General features: G+C 38.3%; 1 protein-coding gene across 1 annotated transcript in view; it reads left to right on the top strand.

Annotated features, from left to right (window-relative positions):
- The window catches only part of LOC122815573 (protein mono-ADP-ribosyltransferase PARP12-like), a 1,647,737-nt gene extending 1,636,411 nt beyond the window's left edge, over window positions 1-11,326 (top strand). Inside the window, exon 13 of the mRNA XM_044088182.1 lies at window positions 9,912-11,326. Within this exon, the coding sequence (XP_043944117.1) occupies window positions 9,912-10,210 (299 nt within the window). The 3' untranslated portion in view covers window positions 10,211-11,326. The remainder of the gene's footprint in view (window positions 1-9,911) is intronic.
- Window positions 11,327-12,308: the final 982 nt, after the last annotated feature.

Raw genomic sequence — 12,308 nt, 5'->3', positions numbered from 1 at the left:
TAACAGAAAGGTCTATGCTCAACACATCTAGACAATGTGAGAAATAAATGGGTAAACATTTGGATCAACCCCATGGATATTCTGTGAGAATTACTCCACGAAAATTACTCATATGTTATGAGAAGTAGAAATGGAGCACAAACTGCATAACCATGTCACGGTATCTAGCCACACACAAACCTCTCCATAGATGGCACGTGCTCACCCTCGACAGATGCACTGCTGTCAGAGTGCCCCAACAGCAACAACAAAAAATCTATATATGTATATCTAGATATATCCATATATATATATATCTATATATATATATATATATATATATATATATATATATATATATATATATATATATACATAGGAAATGATAGGATATCATGATACCTGTAATTTTACAATACGTTGGGTAGGTATTATGATACATACGGACATACGTGCACAAACATACATATATAAATACACACACACACACACACACACACACATATAGTATATAAAATAAAGTACACACATTTGTTTCATCTTCATCGTAATATTGGAAAAGTAACATTGCCTGTTTTGTGCGTGAGATACTTGCTTCATCCACTACACAGAAAAGAGTTATTTTTTTAATAAGACTAACTGAAAGTATTATAAATATACACATCATAGATATATAAATGATATGAATACCAACAAATTGTATGATGCTATATCCATCCATCCATCCACAACCCCTTTTTCCCATTTTTGCACATGGGGTCGGGGTGTCACTTCAACAGTGACAATCATTTAGAACCAAGGTTTACACTTCATGCTGCAAATGAGGTTTAGGTCACTAGATTGGGTAAATCTGACGTTGTTTGCAAATGTGAAATAAGTCCAGTGGTGCAGAATCAGAGGATGTTTTGTAGGCCAGGTATAGATTGCCTTTTAGTAGTCTGTAGGACACTGAGTACAGGGATAGGGATAAGGCTTTGAGACTGTCCATGTAGGACATTTTATTCACTCCCTGTATTATTTTTGTGAGGAGCCATGTTACTGTGTACATGCATTCTCAAATCCCTGACCACTGGATTTAGTCTTAGGGGTGTGTTATCAGTATGGTAGTTTCCATGGGTAGCTAGCTTCTCAAAGGATAATATTATGCTTTTGTTGGTATTTAGTTTTAGGCTGGTGATCTGGCACCAGTTATTGGTCTGTGCCAGGTCTTCATGTAGGGTATTTGTGTCTTCCTGGGTTTCTGTGACTATACTATTATTCCTCTTCATAAGGGTGGAAATAATACTAAAATCTCAAACTACCGCCCTATAGCCCTACTCTCTCCCTTATCTAAGATTATGGAAAGATGTATACACAAGCAACTGCTTGACCATCTTCTCCAAAATAACTTACTCTCTAATACCCAACATGGTTTTAGACCTTCCCACAGTACCACCACTGCCCTCCTCTCCTTTACAGACACAATCAACAAAAATCATAACCATAACACCCTTTCCTCTGCACTTTTCTTAGACCTGTCCAAGGCTTTTGACATGGTCAACCACCAAATACTCATACACATTCTTCAATCTTTGTCACTTGAAATCCAACCTATTAACTGGTTCAAATCCTACTTAAATAACAGACATCAAGCAGTACTCTGGAACTCCACTCTATCTTCCCAGCTACCTGTTGACATCGGTGTCCCCCAAGGGTCCATACTGGGTCCCCTCCTATTTTCTTTATTTATCAATGACCTCCACCAAGTAGTTCCCCAAGCTACATGTATACAATAAGCAGATGATTCTACACTAATTTGCTCAGCCACATCTGTATCAGATCCCTTACACAACACATATTTAATTCTGTAGAAGAATGGTTTTCACAACGCTGTCTCCTACTTAACCCAAAAAAAACTAAACTCCTTCTCTTCACACCTTCCAGTAAATCTCCCCAAATAGACTTTACAATAACATCTAAAAATGGCACACCTATATCACAAGATCCTACTACAAACTACTAGGCATTACCATTGACAACAACCTTAACTTCGATACCCATATAAGCAACACTTTGAAAACTATTAATAAAAAAATAGGCTCTCTTTACAGAATCAAACCTTTCCTCACTCCAGATTCTAGGATAACTATTGCCCACTCCCACCTTATCTCTCCCCTCCTCTATGCCTCACCCATATTTACTAACTTATCAAAAAATAATCTTTTGAAATTAGAACACTCCTACCACAACAGAGCCAGATTTGCTACAGGTAACCCTTACAGAACCCACCACTGTACTAATCTAAAGCAACTAGGCTAGCTTGAATTTCAGCAGCAACTAAAAATTAATCAACTAGCCATAGCCCATCAAATTCTATATCAACCTGACAAAACACCTATACTATCTACTCTTATTTACCCCTACCATAACCTAAAGTCCCTAAGATCCACACACAAACTTCTTGTAAATATTGACAAAGCAAACAACAAGGCTGGCGATTCCCTTTTCTCTAACACTGTTGGAAAACACTGGAACCTGCTTCCCTCTGAGCTCTCTACTCTTCCCTCTAAATCTCTCTTTAAAAATAAACTTAAGCTCTACCTCAAATCACAATGGCTGTGCCCCTGTACTAATCCTGACTAACTCTAGCTCTTGACACCTGACTACATTCTAGACCTTTAGAACACTAAATCTACTTCATATTTACACCCACTGATCTATTTTTCCTTCTTACTATCTATATATATATATATAAAAAAAAAAAAAAAAAAGTGTGTTTTTTTATACATATTCTTTCCACATGTTATACCACTACATGTACTCACGTAACTGCTATTTTCTTCATACTTTCCTTTATCCTCAATTACTGTACATTATGCTAGTATTCTCTCAGAATGTCACTTGTAACAATATTTTTGTAACAATATTTTTACCATTTATGTTCTACTTACTGTATTTTTACACTTTATAACTATGTCACCAGATATAATGCTTTCTTTTACTCTGTTATTTTCATGTATTTCTTTAATGTAAATTCATTTTAACCTTGGAGCTTATCTCCCCGGGCCTCTACTGAAAATGGACATATATCCAGCTAGACTAGCCCGGTCAACAAATGTAAAATAAAATAAAATAAAATAAATACCTAGTTTGACATCATCTGCAGGCTTGGTCATCCTTATGCCCTTGATGTTGGTCTTGACATATGAGAAGTAGATACCAAAAGAAACAGACCCAGTACTGACCCACGAGGTAATCTGGTAGTGGCTGTCCTTTTTGTAGAGATAGACTCCCCTGTCCTAACTTTTTGTGTCCTCTTTTTGAGCCAGCTGGCTATCCAGCAAGTGAATTAGTGGTTATATAACTAGATTTTGTCTACAATGTCTGAGTGGAGTTTTATGTTGAATGTTCTGGCAAGTTCAAGATAGGCAGTATGCACCTTTTTGCCCTCATCCATCACTTTGTTGACCTTCTTAAAGATGTCCACCAGCCTGAGTAGGCATGATATGACCATGACAAAACTAAACTGGGCTGGAGTCACTGTCAGAAAGTTTTCTATGTCATTGTTTATCTTTTCCATGATAATTCTTTCCATGGCTTTGCTTATGGGAATAGTCAGACTTATGGGTCTGTAGTTGGCCCATATGACAGCTGCACATAGGTGCCAGAAGCTGTTGAAGACTGGGGGGGATGGAGGGTGAGAGGGCCACTCAGTGATCTAAAAAGGGTGATTTTTAAAAACTATGTACTACCACAACATAGGTTCACTTGGAGGGCATTTTAAGCTTAGCCAATTCTCTTTTGGTGCTTGAATTAACATTTCCTGATTGGTCTTACCTATTCCATGGCTGATAAATGTATATTAGCCCTAGTGAGAATAACTGTGATCATACCATAAATAATTTGAGGGGCCCATGTAAGGGATTCAGCATTTACAAACTGCCTCTGTCCATTAGTGGCACGAGGTGCAATCCTGGAGTACATTTTCTATTACTCGCCCTTAGCTCCAACTTTTAATTGAATATGGGCAGGGATGAGCTTTGTTTTACTTGAATGGATACTCTGTTCTGGAACAGTAGTATCCTCTGTGATATAGATCCATCTCTTCACAACATTCAGTTTAGATATCTGGACTGAGTATATCTGATGCAATTTGACTTGCTGATGTTCAGTAGGTCCATCTGTATTAGGTCCGAGGATGCCTTTTATGCCAGACACGTCACCTCTAAGCATTCTGTAGCATACTGAGTATAGTGATAAATCTTTGAGGTGGTTCATACAAGACCTATTGCTTAGGACTTGTATCCTTTTAGTAAGGTATCTATGTGGGTATTCCACTTGTTGCATGGGTCTGGACAGATACATGCCAAAGTGGGTATTATATAAAATAATTGATGTAATGAGGACTTTGTAAAGGGGGACAATAACATCTCTAGATCTAGTCACAATTTGTTTATAAGCTGTGCAATATAGAAAGACTTTCTTATGACTCTGGGCTCATGTTGGTCAAAAGTTAAGTCACTGTATACACAAGTTCCCAAATGCCAAACAACTGGGTCATTTCTCAGGGGGCATGGTCAATTTGGCAGTACCCTGGAGTAGATGACTTCCCAAAGGATATGATAATGTATTCTTTGGAGTTTAGTTTCAATTCATGATTCTGGCACCAGTTATTGTTTGGGACAACCCTTCCTGCATGATGGTTAAGTCATTTGGGGATTTGATAACTGCTCCTAGCTTGTAGTCACCACAGACTTAGTCGGCCAAAGCCCTTTGGTATTTCCTTTTACTTTTTTTTTTTTTTACACTTGAGTTTCAGACAGACACTGAACCATCTGCTAAACAAACAATACAGTCTCGCAATGAAAACAGACTTAGCAGGAGCAGTAAACTTCTCTGACCTTGAAACTCACATTCATTGAAATGGCATGAAAACCCACATTAATTTTGCATCTGACCAGTGGAGGACTAAGCTTACCTCTGGGCTGTTTTCAAGCCATAGGTTTCTTACACATTTTTAGGGCCATGCATACATGTATGCATTCTTTGAGTCACCTTCCCAATTGTATTAAATTATATTCCTTGTATAATACAGCATGGCTTGTTAGAATGTGATTTAAATTTGTAATTTTGAACAGTCTTCTAATAAGCAATGAAACAACATGTGTAAACTAATGACAAAACTACCCATTTCAGAAAATTTCAACCATAAAAGTCCACTCAAACTTCTGTCATTACAATACACCAATATCAGTAAATATGCAAAATGTCTGCAGAAGTCAGTCATCTAAATAATTCCACATTAAAGGGATCTCTAACTAATGAAGAGGTTGCTGCTAGGAAACAACTTTATATTTCATTGTTTCATCTACAAATAAAGTGTCTGTTGCCCTTGAAGAATACATTGCCTATGTTGCATTAAAAATGATAAGCTAGTAATATTGCAAAAGGGAATGGATGGCAAACTGATAACAGGTTCATAGTTACTAGGTAACTCCTTCAAAGGAGGACATTCACAGGACTTCAGCATTCACTCCCTTTAAAGTACAACACAGCACAGTATCAGCAATCCATCTGCATACTGTGGGAGTAGAACCCACAGCCTTCTGCATCAAAAGTAAGGCTACTACCTGTTGTGCTACTAACAATACAAGCAAACTTGGAATAAGCAGCACTAAACTTCTCTTGAAGCTCTCAGCTCCTTGTAAATTTTTTTTATTTATTTACCAGGAAAGTCCAACTTAGAACAAAGCCAATTTTCAGCAGAGGCCCAGGGAGAAATGCTCTAGATGCATGTCTTTGCAACATGGGAGGAAACTGGAGCACCCAGAAGAAGCCCACACAAACACAGGGAGGACATACAGAAAGCACCCCAGCCAAGAATCAAACCAGCGAGCCTCTTTCTGGGAGGCAACAACACTACTACTGCACCATCCACATGAGAAGAGCTAAAGCTCTTAATTTCACAGCAAAACAAATGTGGACAAAGCCAACATTTATTTGGAGTGGGGGCAGAGGGTCAAAACCAGGGACACATTTTAAGTATTGCTTGTATAATCTTAGAATGTTGCTAAAATAGTGTTTTGTGTTACCATGTATTTCCATTGAAAGATAGGAATATGTATCTAAGGTTCAGGGTTCACACACACACACACACACACACACACACACACACACACACACACACACACACTTTTCTTAGAGTGGGGTGGCTTTGGGTGATGTAGGGTGTGGTATGTGCTGTATAAAAAAGATTATAATTGGCCTGTCTTTCCCCTTTCCTCTAACCATTACTCCCCCATTACTTCCCATGTCAGCACAAAGTCATCTGTGAGATCTTGCACAAACTAAGAAACTGTCACAGCTGTGTCTACACTAGCAGCTATGCAGATAATGCTGCCACTGTGTTTTTATATAGACTAAAAGTCAAAGGCTGCATTAAATGTAGAGCATGTAAACCCCAACAGGTTCAAGTTGTTTTACAGATCCCTGCATAGGTAAAGATTACTGTTTTGAGGCAGTGCCACTACCAGGTATAAATTAAGAATGAGAGTTGAGAGAGGGAAAGAAATAAAAAGGTAGAAAGAGGGTGGTGTTAACAGAAAATGGATTGTTCAGAGAAATTAGGAGTGTTTGCTAGGTCTGTGACACTGCATACTACTTTAGGGTAAAACAACACCTTGACAGAAGCAAAGCAGAATGGTGTCAAAGCTAGTAATGTCTGACGAAATAGCACAGTCCGTCTTCTTGTTGAAGATCGGGTATTTTAGTTACATCTTCTGAAACTGTGTCACACTCTTACTTTCACTGATTCTGCCATGAGATGGGCTGGTCCATCCATCTCAAGTCTCTAGCCATTTGGTTTAGTTAAATTATGAGACACGTATTTACCATCTACCCCAACAGTTTCTTAAACTCTTCAGTCAGTATTGTTAAGTTATGTACTAAGTTTCCAGTTTGGATGTCATTTTAAAGCAATCATCACCAAGTGACAGAATCACAAGAAGCAAAGGAACAGTGCATCAGTGACCGTTATCCATAGTTAATCACTGCTGCTCTGGTTTCAGACTGAAGAGCTGTACAAATATCTTTGTTTTGGGAGACTTTTCCTCTGTTCTTGTTTGCCTGACTATAGATTTGGTGATATATAGCCATATATGTATCTATATATGTGTGAGCAGGTACACAAACACACACACACACACACACACACACACACACACACACACACACACACACACGGAGCAAGCTCAGCAGCAGCTTAGATAAACAACCAGTAACGGAGCAAGCCCAGCAGCAGTTTAGACAAACAGTAACAGAGCAAGCTCAACAGCGCTTAGATGCAGTTTCATAACATAAATACATGGCAGTCCTTACTGTGGGTGACTCTCTGGCAGCAATGATGTGATTCCCTTCCCGCTCACGTTTGTGTTTAAAATTCATGAGACACATGCATTTCTGTTGGTTCCTAAAACAGGTCTTGCAGCTGTAAAAGTGGGAGGGCACTCCCTCCCCCTCGCTCTATGGTTCCGGCACCTATGCAGCTGCAGTCCTCCATTCACCTGACACAAAGCCTGTCTGGATGCTGTAAGTGAGTCTAGTGGTCCAGATAGGCCATGTTTCTTGCTGTTAGGCATCCTAGGATATAATCAGGGCCCAAAAAAACATGTATTACAAGAAACAAACCAAACATGAGGCAAAAATCAGAGAATGTTGAGAGCATCTATTACTGCCATGCATACAAACATACATATGTTATACATGCGCACACAGAGACATACACACAGATGTGACGATCAATTACAGCCCCTGCTATAACCGTGACTGTGCATTCCAGAAGTCATTGTGATCAGATGAATGAATGAATAAATACATACTGCCACACAAGAATGTATCTTTTGAGCTCACTGCTGTCAAAATATACTTTTCAACCCTTTGCAACCCCCTCTCCCTGAAACAGGCACACACTTCTTCACTGCTCAGACCCAGAATCAAGGAGAAATAAAATGAGAACAAAGAAGCAAAATCAAGGACATACACTGCCCTTATTTACGTAGAAAGTTGCTAGTGCACACTCACACACATACATACATACATATACACACACACTTAAATTCTTGTATCTTTCTATGTAGACTGCCTCAGTTGTCTGAGACAGTCTGAGCCCTTAGAAATGGCTCTTCACTGCTTCATTCAGCAGCCCAATGATATACTTTTAAGTGATTTTTCTTTCTTCAACAAAACATAGGAAGTAATAAGGTGTCATCTCCTTATTCCCAGTACAGGCATTCTATGGCACAGCAAATTAAATGATCCAATTTCTTTTATAAAAGGAGAAACCTGCAAAAGTGAAATAAAAAATAGTGCAGTTTATTTTTTATTTTACTGATTTTACTATTCCGGGGGTGGTGTGGGGCATCCCAGCAGCCAGTACCAGGAGCTGCCTCTGATACTCTACCCCTTATCTTTTCCCTTATCTGTCATTCCTGAACAACCTACACCAAGGTTCCTCCATTTCTCATTTGTTGCCATTGGACCATGTTTTGTGCCATCAGCAGTGTTCTGTCCTGTGTCACTCTTTGCAATTCCCCCGTCTTATACCCAGACTCCTCTTATTGCAGAGTAACACTGCCTAACCATGGTGTAAGTCAAATTATTTGTATGTATACTTCTGCTATGTTTCTCATTTCTTTTTATCTTCTCCCTACTGCCCAGGATTCTGCCACCCCCATCCATCTTGCCTTAATTATATCTTTTATGACTGCATCTCCCACTTTCTGTCTTCCCTTTTTTACACCACACCTCCTGTGTGTACTCCTTTTACAGCTGCTGCTCATGCCTACTTGTTTTCCGCCTTTCTCCTCCATATGTTTTCCCATCTCATACTTTAGACTGAGCTCATCACTGATCCCTTTCTTGCCATACTAGTCCGCCTATTTCCATCTCCTTTTGGCATATTCGCCTTTGTTTCCTCAAAGCTGAACCACTGCCCAGCATGCTGAACATGTCATCTGTCAGTCTCCCATTCCTCTTGTCCATCCTGTCATTTTTCTTTCATGTGGTTTTATTCCTGGATCCTTCATTTTTTATTTTTATTACATTTTTCATTGTATAGAAGTATCTTTTTAAGCAGCTAGCAAAGTCTTTCTACTAGAGGTGTATATCATTATGAAGTACACAAGACCCAAGTACTGAATTCCCTGTTATGAAGTTTGTGAAGTAGAGGCTCCATTCTGTTCTGGCATTTGGTAGTGATGTAGGCATCAGGCTGATTCTGGTGTTGGTGTTGCACTTTGTAGGTCTTGATATCATGTAACTACCCTTTGTAATACAGTCATTTTGATTATCTCAATCACATATGTGTTGAATATAAATGCACCTGTCTGTTTTTAGGCAGTAGTTATTTTGATAGTATCGCTAGAAGAATGCAGGTAATTACAGGCTGCCATTTTTGGAAAAACTGGGAACACCATACTAGCACAAGAGAAATGCAGATATCATGGTTTGCATATTATATAGGCTTTTAAGAGATGATTTTTCAGTAGGTGAAGATCACCTATCAAATCCAGGTTGCAGTGCAGCAGGGTATCTTCTAAGAAATAGGAACATTTCCATCACAGTAAGGACTGTACATTGGGCCTGTTCTTTCATTAAATGCTTTGTTCCTGTGCCAGAAGAAGACAGAATCAGTGCTGACAGCCTAATAGTGATGGTAGCAGGCTCTGTCTTTTAAATATGCTGGTGTGGTACTCTTTGAGAATTCATAGCTGTTTTAAAGGACATGGTCAGTGGCATTATATGTTTAAGAAAGGAAGAAAGATTATAGTCACTGCCCTAACCAGAAGAAGAAGATCAACTGGTAAGGGTCTGAAAATGTAAGCTAAATTAATAAAAAAAATCAGCAAATGTACATATATGTTAAAGATGCTTTTTTTTTGTTTCTTTTTTTGCAGGAAGTTATTTTGCAAGGGATGCTTCATATTCCAATGATTATTCAACATCAACATCAAGCTCCAGGTTCATGTTTGTAGCTCGAGTTCTGGTTGGGCAGTTTTTAGAAGGGTATTTTTGGTTCGTGGTTCCTCTATCCAATCCTGAGAAGGCAAACCGTTTGTATGACAGTTGTGTAGACAGTATGCACAATCCTTCTATCTTTGTTATCTTTGAAAAACACCAGATTTATCCCGAATACCTAATTAAGTACTATAACAAAACTTCACCAAGTACTAACAATTTCTGTCTCATATTGTAATCCTAATAGTTATGGCATACCAGAACCCATTTATCTGCTGCATATTTTCCTCCCATTAGTTATGCCACCTCTGGAAATGCTAGAACCCATATTTCTTTCACTTCCACTACTCCTAACATTTACAGTACTTCTGAAAATTCTGGAACCTATATTTCTGGAACATATTCTATTTCCAACACTTATGTTACTCCTGGAAATTTCAGCATCCAGTCTCATTCAACTGCTTCCATTACTTCTAGAATGCTCAGAGAATCTCTACTAGTAGTTCTAATACTTGTGGTGGTGGGTTTTCACTTTTATCAAGAGGTTATTTTCATAGCCTTTGTTTTTGCCAGCAATGCAAATGCTGTTCTATATATTTTCTAAATTACTTGTCTGTGATTTCAATAACAATAAGTAATTCTACAATTTTGTAAGTAATAATGGAATTAAAGAAGCATTTTTAAGCCATATAGCAAACATATTTTTTGATCACTTTTATAATGGACGCTATTGCTAGACATTCATATATTTGTAAAGCTTTCTGTTTATGTGTTTGTTTATTTGTGAAGTTGGTAGATGGAGTGACACAAAATAGTTTAAAGCCATATAATAATGCACTATATAAACATACCAATGTATGTAAATCTGCCACATTTAAATTCTTTGTTCTTGGAAGTGTGTTAGTTGATCCTAGAGGTGGGAACTGGGAAACATTGGTGGAATACAGAGAACTGTACTGACAAATTATACTAGAAGCCAACAGAACACCTGGTTTGAATGAAATGATTTCTCTTGTTCCAGTTTTAAAACTGAGGTCAGCCAAGCTATAATATGATTATATAAATTTAGTTTTATGGTTTATTAAATATTAAGAGGTTACTAATTACAAAACCTTTTACAAATTTTATATACAACATCTCATCACAGTGGTGCTTGTATTGTTTTAAAACTTGCTTAATTGTTTGATTGGATCTGTTTTTTTATTGGATGTGTTTTACTGAATATTTGGTATATATTAGATGAGTTCACTTATATGACTTTATCTGATGAAGTTAAGGATGAAAACGTGTTGGGGAATATTTCAGCGTTACTGTGTATTGTTCGTGCTTTGTTATTAAACTGTTTGTGACACAGTCCCTGGATTTTGGTGCTTTTTCTGTTTATTGGTGACTTTTTGCACCTTCCGTTTTACTTGGTTTCTTGTAGTTTAAAGCCATAACCTGGGCCACTGGCAAAAGTCAAGGCAGTTAAATGACATTGTACAATAACAGTTGCACCATAGACTTTAAAAGTGACAAGAAATAAAAAGAAATGAATGAGGGAAAAAATAAAATACATGTTTTATGCCATGCATTGTATTCTGAAATCATGTTCATATACAATAGCTAGCTCTATTTTAACCTCAGTCTGGTGGTATAGAATGACAACTCATTGACTGGGGTGCAAACGACCCAGGTTTGACTAGTGGATTGGATACTGGATGTGCTGAGGCAGGGAAGAGTGAAAGTAAGCAGCTGTTGTTTGTTCCTCTGCCCTAGGGGAAGGGAGGCAGTGTGACCTCTCCACTGATCCAGGCAGGAATGTTAGGGTACTGCCTGTACAACTACGTCTGGTAACTTACACAGCACATAAACCAGAAAGATGGTCAAAGCAGCATGCACACATTAGGAGCTCCCATGAGCAATGATTTCTAACAAAACCATTATCTGCTGCAGAGAAGGAGCTAGGAGGGGAGGCGGGGGGGTCTCACACAAATGATAGCTTGTCTGGCACTGAACCAACACCCACTTCAACTTCCAGAATTATACCTCTCCCTCCTACCTTCAAGTAGTTCCATCCCACTCAGACATCAGCATGTCAATGGTATAAGAAGGATATCAGCTGATGTCATCACCAGATCTTTCTTGACACAGCTCTGAAGTATATACTTGTATGAGTGCCATGAGATGGCCTGCTTCCAGAAATCCAGGTAAGTGTCCCATTGAAGATACCTTTCTATATCTGCTTTACTGTTGGGTATAGATATCTGATAGTAAATTAGAATAACTGCTTTGAGTGTAAAGTGCCAGGCAAAGATTTCCTTTATTGTTGTTTAGACAGCTGTCCACATTGTGCC

This window comes from Protopterus annectens, chromosome 11.part0, assembly GCF_019279795.1.
Source record: "Protopterus annectens isolate FY-2018-M chromosome 11.part0, PAN1.0, whole genome shotgun sequence".
In the NCBI taxonomy this organism is placed as follows: Eukaryota; Metazoa; Chordata; order Ceratodontiformes; family Protopteridae; genus Protopterus; species Protopterus annectens.
Note: the sequence above shows the minus strand (reverse complement) of the source record. Positions and strands in the feature narration are given on the sequence as shown.